A 22,723-nucleotide genomic window follows, 5' to 3' on the forward strand; every position below is an offset into this window, starting at 1 on the left:
GGAAAAACCCAAAAGGACTTCATGACTTGTTGCATTTGGTTGTGGGTGCCATGTTCTAGGAAGGGCATTGATTGACAAGTTGGAGTGAATATATAGAAGAAGATAACCAAGATGAGGAGGAGATTGGAAGGAATACCGTACAAGGATGGATGGAAGAAACTTTAGCCTGGAGAAAAAGACTTGGGAGGAGCAGAGGATTATGGCTTTCTTCAAGTATTTGAAGGGCTGTTATGTAGAAGATGGATTACATTTGTTCTGCTTGGCCCCAGATGGCAGAACTAGGAGTAGTGGGTAGAAATTTCAGAAAAGCAGATTTTGGCCTGATGTAAGGAAAACTGACATAAAATCAGAGCTGTCCCAAAGTAGAATAGGCTGAGTCATTAGATAGGGAGTTTCCCATCACTGGAGGTCTTCGAGTGGAGACTGCATGGTCACTGCTCAGGAATGTGGCAGAAAAGACTCCAGCAATGGAATGGGTTGGAAGAGATGGCCTAAGAGGTCTATGCATATGTGTGTACACACATGTATAACACATAAGCATATGTTGAGAGTGGGGTAGGGGAAAAGAGTCAAAAGGAATATTTCACAACTGTCAAAAAGAGCCTTGGTTCTATTAATAGAAAGAGTTAAGTGCATACTGGAAGAAGAGCTAGGAAATGATGTTTAGTTGAGTCTGTGGGCACAGTAGGACATTCCAGTGGCAGTTTCTGGAAGCAGCCGGTGATTTGCGACCTGATAGAGATCAGTACTATATATGTAGACATGGGAATTATGTGCACTGAAGTGTTTGATGGAAGTTTTAAGACTGAAAAGCTATGATTGAGATCTCTGAAGGAGAGAAAGAAGAGGGCTGAGAAATGAATTTTGTGGAATGTCCACAGAAACAAGGTTGGAGGAGAAATGAAGTCAGTGAAGCTGAGAAAATGGTCAGAAAGGAGAACCTGGACCAGTTTATAGATAGGGCTATGGGAAAAGCATTGGATTTAGAATGAGAAGGCTTAGGGTTGTAACCAGTAGTAGTTGTATGACTCGGGCCTGGACCTTTCTCCTTCCTGGCATGAGTTTCCTTTTCTAGAAAGTGCAGTGAGTGGTTGGCTAGTTGAGATGATTTAGTAAAGAAAAGGAAAACGGCTCCATTTCCATACATGTAGTCCAGAAAAGAAAAAGCCAGAGGGTGCCATACTTTTTTTTTTTTATTTTTTAAACCCTTAACTTCTGTGTATTGACTTATAGGTGGAAGAGTGGTAAGGGTAGGCAATGGGGGTCAAGTGACTTGCCCAGGGTCACACAGCTGGGAAGTGGCTGAGGCCAGGTTTGAACCTAGGACCTCCCGTCTCTAGGCCCGGCTCTCAATCCACTGAGCTACCCAGCTGCCCTCACTGAGCTACCCAGCTGCCCCATACTTTTAATAAATATTGAGAACAAAGAGAGAAGCTAAAGTGGATACTTTCATTAAGCCTAAGTCTGCAAAGAGGGATGCTCAGAAACTTGTAGGAGACTGATGGGTTGGGGGCAAAAGACAACAGAAAGGAAGACAATCGTTATTGAAGGAATTATGGCAAAACAAGATTACTGGTACACGATTGTTTGTGGAACTATGAACTGGTCCAGCCATTCTGGAAAACATTTTAGAACTGAGCTCCAGAAAGGTCATTAAATGGTTCCTTCCCTTAGACCCAGTGATATCACTACTAGGCTTAAACCCTTAAAGAGATCAAAGAAAGAAGAAAAGGGCCCGCAAATACAAAGATATTTATAGCACTTCTTTTTTTTGTGATGGCAAAGAACTGGAAATCAAGGTGAACGACAGAATAAATTTTGCTATATTGGCTTAATAGAATATTATTGCCCTTACAGGAAATCACAAAAGTAGTAGTTTCAGAGAAACTTGGAAAGATTTATATGACTTTTTAATGTATGATGTATGATAATGATGATGTATGACTATGATGCAGAGAAGATGAAGTCGAATAATTTATAACTTTCTAATAGCTATACGATTACAGAGGAAAACAACTGAAAGGTTTAAGAAGTCTGATCAGGGGTAGTTGGGTAGCTCAGGGTAGAGAAAGCCAGGCCCACAGTTGGGAGGACCTGGGTTCAAATTTGACCTCAGACACTTTCCAGCTGCATGGCCCTGGGCAAGTCATTTAACTCTAGTTGCTAGCTCTTAACTACTCTTCTGTCTTGGAACCAATGCACTGTATTAATTCTAAGATAGAAGCTTAACAAAAAACCAAACTTGGATTAGAGAGGTGATGAAGTCAAGGCACATAATTAGCCAAATGTGTAGATTTGTTTTTACTTTTTTTTACTACGCTTATTTGTTACAATTATTGTTTTTCTTTTTTTTCATTTACCCTGGGAGGTATTTGGAGAGGCAGGTAGAAGCTAAGGCTGGTGTTTCCTCCCCAAAGAAAAAAAAAGTAGAGAGGGTAACTGAAGCATTTAAAAAAAAGCATAGAAGAGGGAGCAGCTAGGTGGTTCAGTGGATAGAGAGCCAGGCCTGGAGAGAGGGGGTCATGGGTTCAAATGTGACCTCAGACACTTCTTAGCTGTGTGATCCTGGGCAAGTCACTTAATCTTCATTGCCTAGCCCTTACTGCTCTTCTGCCTTAGAATTGATACTTAGTGTTGACTCTAAGACCAGACTTATCTTTATGAAATTATAAAATTATAAAAAATGCATAGAAGAGAACAAAGGGACACTGAGAAGGAAACAGCAATATAACTTTGAAAGTAACACATTGAATTTATTATGTACTTCAAAAAAACAAGCTGTATTTAACAGAGATTCATGGTTTCACATATAACGCTTTCTGTCCTACTTTGCAAAACAATATGTTCTTTTTGGGGTGTTTTAAAAATTCATATAAAAAATTAATGCATTGGTTGGACTAGATGATTTTTCAATAGCGTCCAATGCTACAACAAGGTCAGAGATGACTAGGTTTGAGAAAAGGCCATTGGATTTGGCCATGAGAGTCATTGATGACTGTAGTGAAAACCCATTCAATAGAATGGAGAAGGTGAAAACCAGATTTTAGTAAATTAAGGAGGAAGTGAATGGTGGGGAGGGTTAGGCAGCATTTAGATAATTTGTTGGAGAAATGTGATTGGAGAGAACAGTTAGTAGCTGGAAGGACTTTATATTTGGAGAGATGGAGAGAGACTAAAATGCTAGAGAGGAGTATTATTCAGAGATCACTCTGACTGGCTAATGTGGTCATCACTTCCTGGCCAACTCCACATCATATTGCATTCAGCCCCTCACCTCCACCTTTTGTGCTTCTCTAGTACTTGGCACAGTGCTTGTCACAAAAGAAGTGCTTAATAGATACTCATTTGCTATCTATTCGCCGAGTGCTCTGTTTGTCCATCCATCCATCCATCCATCCATCCATCCATCCATCCATCCATCTTCTCAATCTCACTTCTGATTATTACCAGCCAGAGCATCTTGGAGTTGGTGGCCTTGGTTGCTCCCCAAAAGGCCTCCTTTTTTTTTTTTTTTTTAAATTTTTTTTTTTTTTAAAACCCTTATCTTCCGTCTTGGAGTCCATACTGTGTATTGGTTCCAAGGCAGAAGAGTGATAAGGGTAGGCAATGGGGGTCAAGTGACTTGCCCAGGGTCACACAGCTGGGAAGTGTCTGAGACCAGATTTGAACCTAGGACCTCCCGTCTCTAGGCCTGGCTCTCAATCCACTGAGCTACCCAGCTGCCCCCAAGGCCTCCTTTTTTTAACCTGGCTATCCCCTATGCCTGGAATATGATCCCTCCTCATCTCCACCTTCAGGTTTCCTTCGGGTCTCAGGCAAAGTCCCACCTTCTCCAGGAAATTCCTCCCAGTCTTCCTTCATTAGTGCCTTCCCTCTAAGGCTGCCCTCAGTGGGTGCTGTGCTTTTCTTGCTTATACATAGTTGCTGTCACGCTGTTTCCCTCTTGGACTGTGAGCTAAATAACCCCGCAGGGGCTGGTTTTTTGCCTTTTCCTGTATCATCAGTGCTACTTCCTTACTACCTTGGACATAAAACTGAAATCCTCTATAAGGACTCAACCCTATCTTTCAGGGATCTTCAACCTATCAGCCCGCCCGCCTTCCCCAAGACCTGGTGAGGGTTTCCCTGGAGAGAGGGAAGGATATAGGTAAGGCAAGTTGGTCAGAGCTCCCCTGCACGGCGGCCCAGCGCCTCAGTCTAGCTAGGCTGGTCTCATTTCCCAAAGATACTACCTGGGCTGTATGCATGGTGTGCTTTCTATGCTGTGTTCTAATATGAACCATCGACATTATATAGCACTTTAAATTAAATCAAATGGCATATTTTATCTCATTGCAGCCTCACAACAAACCAAGCAGTAGTGGTATTATTATCTCCATTTTACAGATGAGAAAATTGAGTCTTCCCCTAACAACTAAGTCCAGCAACTGACTAGTGATACTCCCACTAGGACAGTCTTCTCTTTATGGGCTTGATCAAATCCTTCCTGCTCAGGAGCCTCCTCTCCCAGGAAGCTATCTTTGACCACCACTGCAGTCTTCAAGGAACTGCCTGGAATCTGTACCACACAATTTAACATCAATATAACAATTTAACATCTTCAACTAGATGGTGAGTGACTTTTCCTACACTGCCTCTGCAAGTCCTAGGAACTGGGCACTAAGGTGAGCTGTCAGAGCCTTCTGAAAGTGCCTCTGGGAAGCCAAAAGCTCCAGCTTCTGCTGCCTGAGACTGCTTAAGAGCTCTGGGCTGCCATGAGGTTTGAATCTGCTGTCCTGGATTTTCTGATGCTCCTTTCCCCCATGTAGGGGTCGTCTAAGGTCTGTATCCCCCTTGTACTTGTCCACCAAGGAATGCACTGACCCCTGGACCTGACACACCTCTTGGCCATTGAGTTCAGATTTAGTCTGGTCCTTTGAAGTCCTAAGAAGTCTCTGCTAGGCTGGAATAGAAAGCATAGATCAGAGCTGACTGGGGAGGGGGGAAGGCAGTGGGGCCCAGGCTAAGGGGCTTGGGGAGAGCCAGGAAAGAGGCTTAGCACCTCATCAGAATGAGTGAGTCACAGCCCCCAGCCCAACCCCTTCCCCTCAACTCACACACTTAACCACTACTCTCCTCCTACCCTCGTCTACCACCTCCTACTCACCCAGGGCTTATATAACCCTTGGGTCACTTCCCTTCCTTCCCCCCCTTCCTCAGCTCACAGCCCTAAGCCCCCTTACCCTTGCACACCCACCTCACTCTTTGAACCCAGGCCTTCCCGTGGGGAGTGCAGTGGAAAGAGGAGGTGCCACACTCACTGGCAGGTAGCCCCTCCCTTCCCCACCAACAGGAGGCCCTTCCTGATCTTCCCAGTTGAAAGTGATCTCTGTCTCAGATTTCACTCAAAGATTTTGTCGGGATTGGTCTTTCTTCTGATCCCCTGCATCTCCTTTGGGCACCTTAGAGCAGTGGAAAAGCACTGATGTCAGAGCATCCAGGTAGGTGTCAGTTTCCTCATCTGCCAAATGGATTAGAAAACCTGTGAGCTCCTTTTCCAGCTTTGAATCTATGATCCTACATTGTGTTCTTCCTATTAATGTAAAGATCTGACTTCCATTACCATTAAACCAGAAACTCCTTGAAAGCAGGGACTGGGTTGTTTTTAGGTTTTGTAGCGCCAGCCCTGAGCACAGGACTTTTGAGTACTTTGGGTTGAATTAATCTGATGGAAGGGATATGAAAGTAGGAAGATTCTTGCCCTGTCACCTCTTTTCCCATCACCCTCACTGTATGTACCTGACATCTCAGATGTTTGCCTGCTTGAGTGTAAACAAGCTGCAAAGATTAATGGCTGCAAATCATGAGCCACCACCATCCTAGAAGAGTCAAATCAAGGTAGACCCAGGAAATGGCAAGGAAGTGAATAAGCTGAGCCATGAAAATATCATTCAAGGCATATCTATGTAGAAAAGGATCACAAGAACTAAGGGACCTCAGGGGTCACTGAGGACAACCTTCCCATTTTATGGAAAAGGAAACCCAAGACCAGGTTGGGTAAGAGACCTGCCCAAAACCAAAGGAGTAAGTAGCAGGACTGGAATTTGAACACAAATTCTGACTTCAGATCTGGCACTTTCCCTGCTATACTCTTCTCCTGACAAAAAGTTTCTGGTCAAGGCAATTATCTTTTTTTATCAACTTGACCAGACCCATAAAAAACCTTTCCTTTCTCTATATTCTTTTCATTTCTTGAAGGCTAATTCTTTAACTCATTTTGTTTTATATCTGCTAACTTCTGCTGTTAGTTTTCTGTCTCTAAGTCATCCAAAAAACTAGCTTTGTCCTCCCAGTTTTCCTCTTCCTTCCCCATACCCATTTCAATATCCTTCATTTAATTCAGCTTCGATGTTCTCTATTCAGGAATTCACTATGCATTCTTTACATTTTTACATTTGACATTAAAGATAATCACAAAACCCCAGAATTTTACATCATGGGGAGGGTGTGTGTATGTGTGTGGAAAGGGCCCTAGAGCTAGCTTGATGGAGTCATAAGGGTAGTTTTCCTTTGGATGACTGGCTCATGCTCCAACGCCTGCTTGTTGGCTCTGGAGACAGCAGCTTTGTAGAGTGTGTCTCTTGGTAAGCAGAGGATAGTGAAGGGCTTTGGAGGAAGAACCCAGTGTAACCTGCCTGAACAACTCACTACAACATCCTTGACAACAAGCAGTCTTCCAGTCATCACTTAAAGACCTCCAATAAGGGAGAATCCATGATTTTCCCAGGAAGACCATTCTACTGATGGACAGCCCGGTGCTGTAGGGCTAAGCAAAACAAATCTAATCGTCTCCCACCTAAAAGCCCTTCAAATATTTGAGAGCTCTCATGTACTCCACTCACAATGCATTCTTCTCCTGGCTAAAATATCCTCAGGTCCTCCAACCCCCTTACACAGCACAGTATTGAGGCCTTTCAATAATATGGCCACCCTGTTCTTCTTGTCCTGGGATGTTCTCTCAGCATTTTTCCTTGAAAGATTTTAAGTAAAAAATTTTTTTGGTCCAGATTTGTTTCCATTTATGTAGGGAGTTTTCTAGACCAATGCAGACTGGCATCTGCACTGCAATTCAGTCTCAGAAAGTGGCTGGGGGCTGAGAGGTCATGTCCAGGGTCATGTAGCAAGTGTGTGTCAAAGGTAGAATTTGAACCCAACTCTTCCAGATGCTGACTAGAGGCTGGCTTCCTATCCATGATGCCATGGTTTCTGTTCAATATTTTGTTAACATGGTTTCTGTTCAAATGCTATTTGTATAGAGGCAGCTAGATGCTAAAAGCTGGGATCTAGAGTGAGGTAAAGTTTGAGTTCAAGTCCTGCCTTGTCTGCTTGCAGTCTGGGTCACTTAGTCAATAAACATTTTAGTATTAGGCATGTAACCTATCTCAGTTTCCTCATCTGTAAACTGGATGGGTAATAGCTGCCTGCCTCACAGGGTTGTTTTGAGGACCAAATAAAGTTTAATCTCTTTTGCAAATTTTAAAGTGCTATATAGTTATTATTGCTATTATTACATATGTTTAGTATGATCCCCTGCTCTTTGTATAGATTATCTTCTCTATCCCTTTTTTTAGGTGTGGTACTTTTGGATGGCATACTTATTATTTCCTCCTTCTCATGCCTCTCTTGTATTATTTCGCCCACTTCCCTCATCCCCAGATTAGGTGGAGCTTGGTCATATGCAGGACAAGCTGAGTGTTACAGTGGTATCCATGAAATGCCAGAAGAGCCAGAGGAAGGTCTCTAACAAGTTGGTATTTTCCCCCCTCTCTCTCCATAGATTTATAGGGTGACTCAGTGAGTGTAGAGGATAGTGTTGGACCTGGAGATAAGAAGAGCCATATTCAATTCTTGCTTCAGACACTTAACTAGCTATGGGACTAGGCAAGCCAATCTCTCTCAGCCCAAGTTTTTCCATATATATAATGAGGATAATAATAGCAATAAAATATGTAAAGTACTTTGTAAATCTTCAAGTGCAGCATAAACATTAGCTATTATGATGCTAAGAAAACAATTGCCCAGGATGAGAAGGTATGGTGGACTTGCCATCCATCCTAGTGGAGGCAGCATCTGGACCAGTGAAATCAAATTTATTAAAGCATAGGAATTAAAAAGAGGGTTTGGCTCCACCTGGGGAGACTAAATAATTCTGGATACCAGAGAACACTAGAACCAAGAGCTCTCTGAGACAGAGAACTCAGGCTAACTGGAAAAGGAGACTCCCCAATCCTTAGGTGGTTAGGCGAGAGACCTTGGCCTGTGAAGGAGTTGGTCTCTAAGGTTGAACAGACTAGCCTGATTCATGGAGCTTTAAGGGAGCCATGTTTCCCGAGTCTCCCAGAAGCCACACTGGATGGGTCTAGAAGGAAGCAGAAGTCCTTAAGACTTTTCAGCTCTATTTAGAACAAAAGGCTGGCCCTTTCTATATCTATAGATATAAGCCTCTTTCTCCATTTCCTGCCTCCAAAGGTTCAGGGCAGGTCAGTTTGAGATCAAGGCCCTACTATTCCTTAGAAGAAAGAAGACAGGATTTAAAAAATCATTACACATTCTGGCAGTCATGGATTTTCCAGTTCAACCAAACTTCTTCCAATTCCCCTCTTCTCCAACCTCTCCAACCCCCGCCCACCCCCAAAAAAACAAACTGTGTTAGCCTATGGCTGCAGGTTTTCACCTTTCTGATATCCCACCAGGCAATAATTTGTTAGGGGATGACATTATGGAAAGAATACTAACCTCAGTTTACCCATCTGTAAAATACTTTGCTGTGCTACTTAACTGGCAGTTAGGTGGGTCAGAAGATTAAGACCTGGACCCAGACTCAGGAAAGGCTGAGTTAAAATCCAGCCTCAGATACATAATAGCTGTGTGACCCTCAGCAAGTCATTTAACCTCTGTCTGCCTCAGTTTCCTCAACTATAAAATGAAGAGAATAGCACTTAGGTATCATGATTGTTGTAAGGATAAAATAATAGGTACACTTTAAAGAACTATGTAAATGCTAGTTATTAACATTAAGCAAACTTTTAAAACTTTAAAGCACTAGAGAAACTTGAACAAGTATCATATAGGTGGTGTTCTACCATGACTCTTCTCTGATGGATCCTTTTATTTCTAAATTCCTCAACTGTAAGTCAAGGAACAAGTCAACATACCCTTTTTTTGATGCTGCATTCTTGAACTTGGGAGTTTCACATACTCCCACTCCTTGAATTACTTTTGATCCTTTTCTAGACCAGCTCTTTCTTCTTTTTGACCTTCTCACCGAGATTTCAGTTCTTGTGCAATTCTTTGCTAAGTCAGCTAGGTCTCCCATTTTCCCACCCTTCTAAGTAGTTGATTTAATTTTTAAGTTTCCTTGGCCCTTATCTCCTCCTAATGTCTTAACGTCATTGATATTGTTTTTCACTGTTCCTTCAGTTCATCACGTTTATTAGCATCTATCTTCCATGTTAATGGTGCAAGCAACACAAGAGAGAATAAGTCTCTGTTTTCAAAGAGCTTCAGGGAGGACAGATAATTCAGGAGAATGAAAACTGTAATTGCTTTTTTGACCTTTGAATTCCCAGAAGTTTATGATCATTTTCTAAGGTTTTTTTTTTAAACTTTTAAACTAACTCTGTTATTTCCTATATGTTTGATGCTTTCTTCTGACCTTGTGACTATGGGTAAGTCAGAACTTCTGTCTGCCTCAATTTCCTTATCTTTAAAACTAATCTGCCTCAAAATGGAGATAATAGCAAGTATTACCACTTCCTTACTATAAAACCTGTACTCCATCATCACTTTTTTTTTTTTTTTTGGAAAAAGCCATATGCAAATCTTAAAATTCTATACAAATATTATTATGCTGATGAGATGAGGCTGTTTAGTTCTAGGCTTAACTTCTTAGGGGCCCTCAGATAATTCTATAAGACTGTTTATTTTGGAGAAAGTGAAGTCTGCATTGATGGAGGCAATTCCTCAGGGGAAGATTCCCTACACTGATTAAGAACACAGATCCTTTAAAAAAAGTGTTCAAGTCGAAGAGGGCTTGAGCCTGTAGTAGGAGAAAGATTCTTCCTTTTGGTTGTTACCAATAGTTATAGATTTAGGAAGGGAAAAAAAGGGGAGATGAAAAATGAGAGGAAGTGAGAAAAAGTGGGACATCAAGGGAAAAGACAGAATAAAGTTAGAGGAAGAGGGAGCAAAGAGAATGCTGCCAATTATTATTGGCCTGCTTCCATTTCCTGCTGGAAATGGCCCCAACCATTTCCTGTAATATCCTGGAAGAATACAGTACACTGTAATATGTGACTGGCTATATTGGCAAAGTTCTCTCTCATGTCTTATTTCTAATAAACTGCCAGAGGTGGCGCCTGCTTCTCTCCTCCTGTGGAGGCTTAGTACAAATATTGTATATTTTTATTCTCTTTGTTTTTCTTCAACTGAAGCTTTCTGCCTATGGCTCTCCTTCCTTCTTGGGCCTGGGAACATGCACATGTTCTTTGTCACTGGGTTATGAGGATAAAATGAGGCCATCCATATGAAGGCACTTTGAAAAGTTATACACTACATAAATATAACTTGTCATCTTCGGCCTAGTACAGCTCAACATTTTTTATCAATGACTTGGATGAAAATACAAATGGCTCCTTGTCAAAAATCTGTGGATGACCCTAGGTTGGGAGGGAAAGCTAATACTCTGGATGTAATTGGATTTTATAAAAACATTTAGACTAGCTGAAACAATAGGAAAAGCCTAATAAGAATAGGAACTGGCCTGGGATTTCTTTGGCATGGGGAACTTGGCTGACAATTCCCTCTGCCAATGTAGACTGGCACCTTCTCTTTAGAATCTGAAAGAACCGCCCACTGAATGGAGAGGTGAAGTCCAGGGTCACAGAGGCTGTCAGAAGTGGGACTTGAACCAAAGTCTTTATGGATGTGAGGCCAGTTCTCTAGCCATTATACCATGATGCCTTCCTAATAAAACTTACAAAGATGCAATTTAACAGGGATAAATGTTAGGTCTGCACTTAGAGGTCAAAGTAACAACTGTGAAATCACACTAGTGAAAAAGCACGACTAGATGGAAATTGTATACGAAAAACCAAGTGGATTAGAAACAACATAGTAGTACAGCACAGGGTTGGGAGTCAGACTCATTTTCCGGAGTTCAAATCTGGCCTTCGACACTTACTATGTGAGCCTGGACAAGTCACTTAATCCTATTTGCTTCAGTGTGCTCATCTGTAAAACGAGCTGGAGAAGGAAATGACAAGTCACCCCAGTATCTTTGCCAAGAAAATCCCCAATGAGGACAGGAAGAATTGGGCACGATTAGAAAATGATTGAATGACAAAAAGTAAGACGTAGCTTCAAAAAAAGAAAAACAACAAAAACATCAAACTAAAACACCTACCCTAATGTGGTGCTTTACGTGCCATGAATGTAAAGTTTCAGAATGAGGTTAGGGGCTAGTTTCCCCTGTTCTCTGCTCTGATCAGATCATCCTCCAGGAATATACTCAGTTCTGAGGCCGTATTTTAGGAAAGGGATTGATAGCTTGGGTTGGATGGTGAGGAGACCTGTGACATGAGGCTGGCTAGATGGGGCAAAGAATGCTTAGCCAGGGGCAGAGAGCTGAGAGATGCAATGCCCGAAGGAGCAAACACTCTGCTTATCAGAAAAGGAAATTGGCACCCAAGGCTGGCAATTATTATGGAGGCAGATTTTACCTCAATATAAAAAGGATAGATTTTCTAATGGTTTAAAGCTATCTGAAAATGGAATGGGCAGCTCTGAAGGCAATGAGACCTTGGTCACAGGCAATACTCAGAGAATTAAGATGATTTGATGCTCAAGAGATCAATGCTTCAAGTAGGGATTGGGTTATCAGATTTCTAAGATCTCTTCCAACTTTTAAGATTCTGCGATTAAAACCTGGAGAGCTTATAAATTATAGCCAGATGATATAAGTACATGTAGACACATATAATTTGACTTTTGCTTTATATTTTCTCAACTCCCTCATCTACTTCAAAACTTAGGCCAATCTCCTCTGCATTTGGGATTGTCTCTTTATCTTTTATTATATCTTTATTATCTTTTATTCCCTTCACTTTGGATTAATTTAATCTTTAAGAAAACCCACCAATTTTCCAAGAAGTGCTAGGCCACGGGAGCTGATCAGGGTTTGGCTGTTATAGAACATTAGAGAAGTCCTTTTTAACCCAGTGTTCTGTTCAAGAGCACATCGTTCTCATTCAAATCTATCCTTTCTCTAGTTTTTTTTAACTTTATTATTTTTAGAAAGTGCCTTCAGATTATCTTAATAGCATGTTTGGAGGTATGGTAAAGGTCAGAGTCCAAGAAACTAAAATCCAACTTTATTAAGCCAGTGTAACTGTCATATAGCCTAGCAGAATAACTGTTTTCCCTACTGCTCTTTTACCACACCATCAATATTTCTTGTTTCTAAAGGGTGAATATAGCTTTCACTAAGCTAGGTACCCCTGAGAAACCCCTGATCTTAATCACTGCTAAAATGCAGAAGGTAAATGATACGTTTTATGGAGTAGTCTTGGTTTTCAAATTCACATTGCTTATTTCATCTTGGTGATTCTTTTGGGAAGCTGGATTTTATGAAAAAAGGTTTGAGTCTCTTAAAACTTTAATCAGTTATGGTTCAGAATCAAGGAGGGTCACTGACCCCTTCGATAACATTTTTTTTTATATCACTCAGTTCAGCCTTCTCTTTATAGAAAAAAAACTTGGATCTGACCCACCATGATAATTTTCATGTTCATTCTAGGTTTAAATTCAATAGTTTCTGGAATAACATTTTTTTTTCTGAGGAAAAAAAGTTTAAGGGGCTCTTATATGATAACTTTTGCAATGCAACATTTTAAAGAGTTAGAGGCAAATTAATTCAATACACGGAAGACATTTTCCTATGGATGTTTATACCATTGGACCTAAAGACCTCTATTTCCCCCCATTTTGAATTTCAAATTCACTGAAATGCCAGTTCCAACTTCTGACACAGGGAGTCTCCAAACCTAGCACTTCATTGATGTTTTTGTCAGTAATATTAGAAACAAACAGGAATAATGTGCTGTCCCTACAAAAAAGTAATGGCAACCCTGGAAACAATCTGGTCCCTAACATGGCTCTAAGAAATTACTCTTTACTGAGTAATCGCAATCAAGTCAGCTCTATCTACTTGCAACTAGATGGGAATAATGCCAACTTTTCTCTACTTCTTTCCCAAGGATACCGTGGGGACAGATTTGATCTTGATCATCACATATAAAAACCATTTTTGTTCCCTTGGTTCAATGTGAGTTGTTTAAAAACAATGAAACCAAATTTCAAATACCCCACTCTGCTATCTTCAATGTAAATCATTACTTAAGATTTAGAACAATACGGAATCCTTATTGGAGTATAGAACATGCCAGGTTCTCACTAGCGAAAACTTCACTTAATTGATTTTTTGCTAGTTTTGGCCTGGGAACCTTGAGGGAGAACAAAGATGAACAAGACCCCATCTCTGCACTTCCTGTTTCACTTTTCTTGTTCTGAAATCACTTTGGAAAACACTGTTAGATTGAAGACTAGTCTCAAACAGTAATGATAGAATATCAGAATTCCTTGGTTCAATCTTTTTTACTACTTAGGTTAGAAGGGGCTCTTAGATGATCTGGAACTTCTGATACCAGGGGGCTTGAAAGACTTCTCAAATTGTAAACAACAAGAAAAACAACAACAAAACTTCTTAATAATTTAGCCTGGCCTGGTATTTTATGGAGACAAAAGATATACTCTAACCTATCAAAGATGAAACCCACCTGAAACCCCAAATAAAGGGCAGCTTCAAGGTTGGAGCTCCATGGGTTGGAGAAGACTGGTTCCCTTAGAGACACCAATCCTGGAAAATGGCCTAGTTTTCCTTCTTCCTCCATCTTTCATAAACTGTTTTAACCAGGTGCCCTTGGAAGGCTGCTAAGTTTTAAAAAAAGCATCTCTGTTTCATCACCAATGAATACATGAATACCCACAGGGTATATGGCACTAGGCACCAAATAAATCCACCAAGTGGATTCCTGAGCCCATCTAGTATGATAACAGAAAGTGTCGAATCTGAAGGAGACAACAAAGTGTCACTAAACACTTCAAATAAAAAGCTGAATTTTCAACTTTTTCTTTTATCCAGGGTCAAGACCACAGACAATTTATTATGTAGTACGATATGAGTGAAGAATGATCAAGAGAAAGTGTTTATGAGTGACATGGATTTAAATGAAAAATCCAAGGTGTGGAAGGTAAGTTTAAATTTGGCTTTTGCTTTTGGAAATGGGTATCAAAATAGTTATAAGAAGCCACTAAAGCCTTACAGAGCAAATAATCAATAGTGTATCATTTTCATTTTGCAAACAGGGTCACAAGAGCAGTCAAATAAAAGCCCAAACACCCAGAGAATTAGCATACATGTTTGATAGGGAAAAAAAACAAGAAACTTAGCATGCTGTTAGCTATTTAAATAAAATCTATATTGAACCCTGTTTCCTACTGACGGTGCAACCTGGGAAAAGTGACTTTTCCATAGAAACTACCCCTCCCCCCCAACTCTGCATAGATGTCTATAATACTCATTTTCAGTAAGGCTTTCAAAATATATGAAGTTTTATAGCATTTGTATTTTAAGGATTTAGGGCAAATACATTTTTTCTTCTACTCGATAAAAAGAAAATTAGTACTTAAAGGTTCAAAAATATATCAATTGAATGTTTTTTTTTTACATAAATAAATTATATTGATTTTGGATTTAACAGCTGAAAAAACCCTTTCTGCTTCCACTGGAGGCAAAACTGAACAAAATGTTAGTTAAATAGAGAGAGCAGCATTTCTAAGAAATCTGTGGATAGATAGCATTATACAGCAGCTATTGCTACAAGGGTGTTATTAAATACACGTTTAATTATTGGCTTCTTTTCTATATGATCAGTTACATAATTTTTCTGGTTTACTCCTCTGATCCATGAATCTGGGAATCTAGTTTCTGAAAATACACGTGGTTGATTTTCAGTAATGGTTTAACAGACTTCTTTGAGATGCTAATTTTAACACGTACATAATTTATAATCCCAAATGTATAAAAGACAATGACAAGCATCATAAATAAATAATGCAAATTGAAAGTTATGTCAAACGTTTGGACCTTCTGATAAATTAGCAAAACTGTAACAGAAAAATGTAAAAAATACAGTAAATTGTGACAACAAAATGGACACTAGCAATACTTCCAACATTTCCAACTGTCCTGCTGCACTGTCCACTGCCCCCAGTGCACTCCACCACTGTGAGTTTATTTCAAGTCTCAGGTCATGAGTTCTACCTAAAAGCTAAGACTAAGGGGATTGAAAAATGGTAATGGGCAGGTGGAGAAGGATGGTGATGAAAACTGCCTAAGCAGGTTTCTTCTTAGGCCAAACTTCTGAAGATTGAGAGTCTAAGGAAGAATCAAAAATAATATTAATTTTTAACATATTCTCAACTGTCTCAATAATTTGGTGTTTGGATCCAACTGTTCAGTACAAAAACAACAGAGAGGATGTAAAGAAGTGGGGAGGAAAAAAAAACTTTCACAGTCTAACATTATAAAAGGCAGGGTCTTGGTGGTGCTGCTGGTGACAGAGGGGATACACTCAAATTTTGAAAAACTTCAGACCTTCCAAAATGTAAAAGCTGCCGATCGATCGGACTAGTTCTTGTAGGTTTCAGCAGAGATGCCCTTGAGGGTAAGGAACAATGCAAAATAAAACCTATCTCATTTCCACATGCCTTGGATGCAGAGGGCCAGGAATTCATGGCCAGGAAAAAAACCCTAAACCCAACCCTCTGTAAAGAGTATTAATGCCATAGATAAGAAATAAAATGCCAGTATAACTGTAAAGCAACAGGCTTTAAGTAGTGTTGACTGTTCCTCCCCACTGCCCCCTGCACATATTCTACCATGTATAAAGCTTCCCTCAAACTGAAAACATTTTTTTAAACTTTGGGGAAAAGGGGCGGTGAAAATAAATCAAAACTGTTATTTAATAAAGTATAAAACAACATCTCCACTTGCTTCAGGTATCTGAAAAGCCAGGAAAGGGGGAAATTATATCACTACCAGTTATGTTTTTGTTTTCTTAAAAAAAGAAATGAATATATGTTTTCAATCATTAGTTATATACCTCTGTCTATTCTACTCATCTAGTAATCATGATAACATAGGGAAACGTTGTAAATCAAAAATACACAATAGCACGTATTATAGATGTGCTTCTGGTCCCCCAATACCGGTTCGTTTTGTTTGTTTTCCATTTAGTATAACTCACAGTAAAAGGCATTATTACCCTTGACTCTGTTCTTCTGCATTTGAATTGTGGATCATTTAGACACATGCTTTCTTTTGCCTTTTTCTCCCTACCAAATAAGTAAAAAATTTGGAAGGGATTGGGGTAGGGCATGTCACCAAGTACTGAATTTACTATTGTTTGCTGGAATGAACAACTGGATAACAGAATGAGGATTCTGTGCCTCCCAGACTAGCTAGACAACACTTTTATCTAATAAAGTGGCGAGACCCTGAAACTATTAATATCTGTTACCATAGTTCCTGGACAGGGAATTAGGTAGGTAATATTACTCATGGAAACACAGGTTTTTATGAAGGTGAAGTGAGGGCAATAACAAATCTTTATGGGATAAGAAACTTACAAGCCACAATAATTTTCTTAATGAAATAAAGTTCTAATTGGTGTCACTAAGAGTTCCTTTTAAATCGCTTTGCTCAGCTTGTACACCATGTTCTTTATCTGTGGGCAAAAGTGGGGTGTGCTCTGAACAGTTCTGACCATTTCCAGATTCTTTTTCTGATATGGAGACAGTTTCTGAGTCGGGATTCAGGGTATCCCCTTTCGCTTTCTTCCTCTTTCTCTTCTGACTTTCTAGGCTTGTGTTTTCAGAATGTCTGGTCTGCTGCATGCCTGGCAATGTCATGCCAATGCCGGGAGAGAGAAACATTGATGGGTAGATCAGTCCAGGAGACATTCCTGGTAGGAGAAAAGGGTTAAAAGCTACAGGACTACTGGTAGTTATTGCAGGTTCAGACTGATCTGAAAAGGAACTAGGAACAGGCTTGTCTTCAGCTAAAGTATCTTTTTTCACATCATGGCTATTCTGTTTGTCATCAGTAGCCTTTTCTGTGTTTGACGTACCACTTTTAGTTGTGCTTGTTAAAGACGTTGGAACTGTTGAAGTACAGGTAGTTGTCATGGGTGTATTCAGAAGTCCTCCAACACCAAACATCTGGGGTACAGCTGCCATGCCTGGTAGCATCATAGGCAACATACTGAGGGTGCTTTTGACATCCTCCCCAGCAGGCACTGCTGCAAAGCCAGCAGGAAACCCAACCAGCCCTGTAAGAGGGATGCCCTGCATATTCCTCATATTCTGAAGTCCAACTAGATCCATTCCAGCAATGAGTCCATTCATGAACAGTGGCCCCATTCCTGAGGGAGAGTCTGTTACGATGCCAGGAGTCTTGATGAGTTCACTTCGTGGGCGCCTTCCTCTCCTTCGAGGACCAGCATCTCGGAGAACTGGCTCAGTTAGGATTTGACTGAATTTGTTTTCTGGTAGAAACCCCTAAAAATTGGAACAAGAAACACAAAATCCCTCAGTTACTTCCCTTTAGGAAATCATCTGGGGTGACTATAATGTTCTCATATGGTCTTTTCCTTCCTTGGATAGTGTACTTAGTAAAATGGATTTTTCAGAAGAAGGCAACTAACCTATTGAGGGCTGGCAGGTATTTTACCCAATCATTTTGGTGGCCATTTTCTAACTGGGCATTAGATAGATGCTGAGGGAATTTGTTATAATCTTATCTTGAATCAAAACCACAATTCTACTATGCTACTCTGGACCACTAGGTAGATCACCATTTAAGATTAAAAGAAACTCATTCAACTGAAGCACTCTTTACTTTTTAGAAAACCTGTGAAAGTTATTAGGAGTGAAAGGTTTTTGTAGGAGCAATACTAAGACTTCCCTAGCAGATGCTAACAATCTGAAATGGCTTCTCTCATTTCATAAGATATAGTCTTAGTTTATCTAAATTCTATCTAGAGTTGGTGTCCTTATTTTGTCAAGTTGCTGGATAAAGAAATACCATTTAAGGAGCTGATGTTTTAGCTTGCCATACAGATCTATTTTTCCTTCCCATAAACACCTGCCACTCGATTTTCTTGATATAAAAAAAGCATTTGGGTGAAGCACTTACGTCTGATAAATTATGTGTTAAAGGATAGTAACCCTGACACTAAGGACTCACACTTATCAGCTATAAAACTCCATTAAGTACATGGGTCACCTGACACAAGAAGTTTTAATATGTGACAATTACTATATTTCTGGATGATTAAGCCTTATAAAGTCACATCCAGTAAAGAATAATAATATCTCATGGAACATTTTAAAAAAAATTCTACCAAACAATACAGCAAGAGATACCTGGGTTCCCTTTCTGTATTTCCCACAAACTTACTCTGATCTCTTAGGTAAGCCACTTGTTTCCTCCTTTGTAAAATGATTTTCAAAATTCTTTCCAACACGTATACTCTCTAGTTCTCTGACTTATAGGTTAGACACCATAAGTTCCTACTGTAAGTTTCATAATTATTTTAACCCATTATTCTTTAATTTTTTTTAATCTTTCAATTAACAAGCAATGATTCCTCTCCTTACCCCATCCCCATTGAAAATCAAGAGTATTGTGTGAGTATGTATACCCAAACCAAACCCTTGTAACTAATATGCACAGTTAATTATGACAACTTATAGGCCACAACATATTTTTCTTGAAGACTCTACTGAAGTGCTCTTCATCATGGCACTAAGTCATCCAAGTTTCTTTAAGGTTATGGCAGTGGAGTGTGAGCTCTGGCACATTTTGTAAAACTGGATTCAGGCTTCAGGTACAGTCTTAGCAAGAGATTACATGGTGATTCTAGAATAAGTTTCATGGTTCAGTTGCTTCTTTTCTTTTTTTAAAACCATTACCTTCTGCCTCAGAATTGATACTAAGTATTAGTTCCAAGGTAGAAGGGCACTAGGGGCTAGGCAATGGTGTCACATTTGAATCCAAGGCCTCCTGACTCCAGGCCTGGGACTCTTTATTGAGCCACCTAGTCACTTCAGTTGTGTGTATGAGGGTTCTCTATTATTGGAAAGAAAACCTTCTCCCAAAGTTCTATCCTGTGTGAATACCTTTATTTCCCAAAGAAGCAGAGAGATAGAAGGAGAGAGGCTGCATCCTGTCTGATATCTAGAGATACTTTATGAGGTTTATAAGCAATGATGTCAGGAGGAGGGAAGCAGGAATAGATCTCTGGAAAAATATCAGGATATGCAAAAGAGAGGATGATCTTGGCAATAACTGCCTCACGTGGTAGTTTAAACTGTTTTATAGAATGTAAAACACAATAGAAATGTGAATGATCAGTTATAGGATCCTGCTTGGAGATGCTGCAAAACACAGTTTCAAATTTATCTTTGTAAATGCTTCAGACATAATGCCCATTGCTAGAAATAACTGAAATAATGCACCTCTTTGTTTATAGGTGCACTTTCTAGTTCCTAGAAGCTATAATGAATAAACTGTTAAGAGAGGCACCCTGATCCTGCTACTGTCAGTCAAATGTAATTGCTGTTCAACTCCAGAACATTTCTAGCACTTCTTCATGGTGGGCCTGCCCGTTAGGTGTTTTTTAATGCAAGCAAATTTAGTGTTTGTAAAAGTAGCAAAGGCTGAATTTTCATTCACCCACTAGCTGCTTCCTCCATTAAAAGGTAGAGTTCCATCTCTTACTCATTAAATCTTAGAATGGCTAATTATGATCTTACACAACTTTCTATTTGGAAGAAAATGACCAGTGGCCTTCAGAACAGTATTCGACTATGCTTCATTCTATAGTTTATTTCCTATCAAAATTCTCCTAACGATGTCAGAGGTTAACATACATTATTTAGACTTCTAAAATCATAGAGTAGAGAATTCTGGACACTTTTGAGTGGTGTAAAATAGTTACTGGGTTAGTACAAGTTCGTTTTTATTTTCCTCTCCTCAGATCCAGGGAGCAATAGCAGAGGACCTTCTCCAGGGAGGGAAAGGGAAGAGTGTTCAGTCTGTGGCTGTTGGCACATATTTTAACCACCTCCTTTATGGATGGGGAGAATCACCCAGTGACCCTCGCTTGCTATCCCTTCCTGAGGGTCTTTGCTTCCAGCACTAAGTGTTGCAGCTGACCACACACAGCAACACATTCACTCCCTGGAAGCCTTAGCAATTATGCACTGGGAAGGACAGACAGAGAGAAAGGGGAGAATCAGATACAGTGACAATGCCTGGGGCTAGGTATAGTTTTCTATAGGAGATTTTAAATGCACTCTTGAGATAAAGAGCTTGTCATTATAATACATATATGGGAGTCTTGAGGAATACTAACTTCACATTTACATATTAAAAGATAATAAAAGGGAAGTAATATATTATATTATAATAAGGGAAGTAGAGGATGGAATGCTGACTCTGGAATCAGGAAGACCTGGGTTCAAATTCAGTTTTAGACACTTATAAGCTGTAGGGTCCTGGGGGCAAGTCATTTAACCTTAGTCTCTTCATCTGTAAAATGGGGATAACAACAGCACTGATGTGGGATTGTGAGGATCAAATGAGATAATAATTACATAAAGTGCTTAAGCACAGTGAAGTGCCATATAGATATCAGCTATTATTATACTCATATGCTCGTTAGAAATGAGTTAACGTTTCAAGAAATAATTATGAAATATTTAGTGTATGCAATCCCAGGGAGGCTGGCCTATTCTTAAGGTCTATACCTTCCAGAGAAACATGGTTTACTATATTAGACCCTTTGGCTCTTATACTTATGCGTGCAATCACTGAAACGAATAGATACTACCCAGTCTGAAGTTAAGGGCAAAATACAGAAATGAATATAATTTTATCTGTTTTTATTGTATTTTTGTTTATTTTCTAGTCACATTTTAATATGGTTCAGGCAGCACACAAAAGTGATATGGGCCTCTTGTGGTCTGCGGGCTGTGTGTTTGACACTTCTGTTTTTGGGACAAGAAGCTGGTTAGTAAGAAAGGCTTTAAAATGTAAGAAAAGAATCCCCTGGAACATCAGCTCCTAGTACAGCAAGAAAGTTCGAAGAAGAGTGAAATGGAAAAAAGCAGCAACAAAAATGCACAATTTTCTCAAATTTTGTAAAATCAATGCTTAGAGCACACAGAACAGGCTGGAGGAAGAGATCACATAGTGTAACTTCATCTTTATAATGCCTTATGATTCTAAAATCATTTTCCCTAAGTAACATCCATATGAAATAGACAATATTACAACTTAAAACTATACCCAAACATTTTGGGACACTCTATTATGTCCATTTTGCCAATGAGGTAAGTGACCTGTATGAGGTCATACAAGTGTTAAGTTGCAAAACCTAGGCTCAGAAATAGATTTTCAATTCAACAAATATTATTGAATAATTCAATGCTATAAACACAGCATTCTTTTCCCTTGACTTTTGTAGAAAGAACTAGAAATCTCAGTATGTGAGCATAGTGAGTCCAGATGGTTTAATCCTCTGATCCCAACCCAGTGCCTGGCTGAACGTGCTACTTCAGTTCCTTCAGCTCCAAACCAGTTTCTTCACTTGTAAAATAGGAACAATAGTCCTCTTGCTATTTACTTCACAGAGTTGTGAGGAAAGAAATGAGAGCTACCATTATCACTACTGGTGGCCTTAACAATGAAAACACCATCAGCTAATTCCTCCCTTGCAGGGTTTCCACCATCCCAGAATTTGAAGTCCACTTAACTTAGGATGTTAAAAAAATAATGGGAGGTATAAAATGGGAGATGGTGTTAACTTGAGTTGCAGATATAATTATGTGCTTCCAGACCTAAAAAAAGAAACTAGGATTTAAAAAACTAAAGCCAAAAGGGGACAAAACACACATACAGCACATTATTTTAATAGGTGATATCTCTAAGATGGATGAGTCTACTCTTTCCTTACTGAAGTGGCTTTGGAAGAGGATGTGAGGATGAGAGAACTGTACCAACTTAAACATTTATAGAAATTATAAAATATCATGTTGTAAATTGTCTTATGTGCTTAAAGAATATGCAATTATCAACTTTTGAAACTGTAAAAGAAAAATGGATGACCTTGGTAGGTTCTTTTCTTTGTTTTTAAAGTTGATGCCAACAAAGAAGAATTAGAGGGATTAAGAATGGGCAGAAATTATACAAATATAATTATTTTACCACTTAATCACTGGTTGGTATACTGGATATAATATTCTAAGGAAAGAAAAGCTACTCCTTAATAAAGTAATTGAGCTAATTATATGTTTTTTTTAGAGAACTTGCCTTCAGCAAGGTTATGGAGCCTGTGTGAAGGACATAGGGTAGTTTTCACAAAGGTCTAGGGGTCTTATCCATGCATGACACTGTTAAGTGGCTACAGGTATATTTATGTATAATCTGTGTATATCTAAAGAGAGTATGAAACCTAGTCTTAATCAATTTTCAAGCTGAAATATTTTTGCCTTAACT

General features: G+C 39.5%; 1 protein-coding gene across 2 annotated transcripts in view; it reads right to left on the reverse strand.

The window, feature by feature from the left end:
- Positions 1-14,761: 14,761 nt before the first annotated feature.
- CHD6 (chromodomain helicase DNA binding protein 6) overlaps positions 14,762-22,723 on the reverse strand; it is a 118,949-nt gene continuing 110,987 nt past the window's right edge. For both annotated transcript variants that reach the window (XM_044664329.1, XM_044664330.1), the window contains exon 36: positions 14,762-17,718. In XM_044664329.1, coding sequence (XP_044520264.1) covers positions 16,822-17,718 — 897 coding nt within the window. In that variant the 3' untranslated portion in view covers positions 14,762-16,821. The remainder of the gene's footprint in view (positions 17,719-22,723) is intronic.

This window comes from Gracilinanus agilis, chromosome 2, assembly GCF_016433145.1.
Source record: "Gracilinanus agilis isolate LMUSP501 chromosome 2, AgileGrace, whole genome shotgun sequence".
In the NCBI taxonomy this organism is placed as follows: domain Eukaryota; kingdom Metazoa; phylum Chordata; class Mammalia; order Didelphimorphia; family Didelphidae; genus Gracilinanus; species Gracilinanus agilis.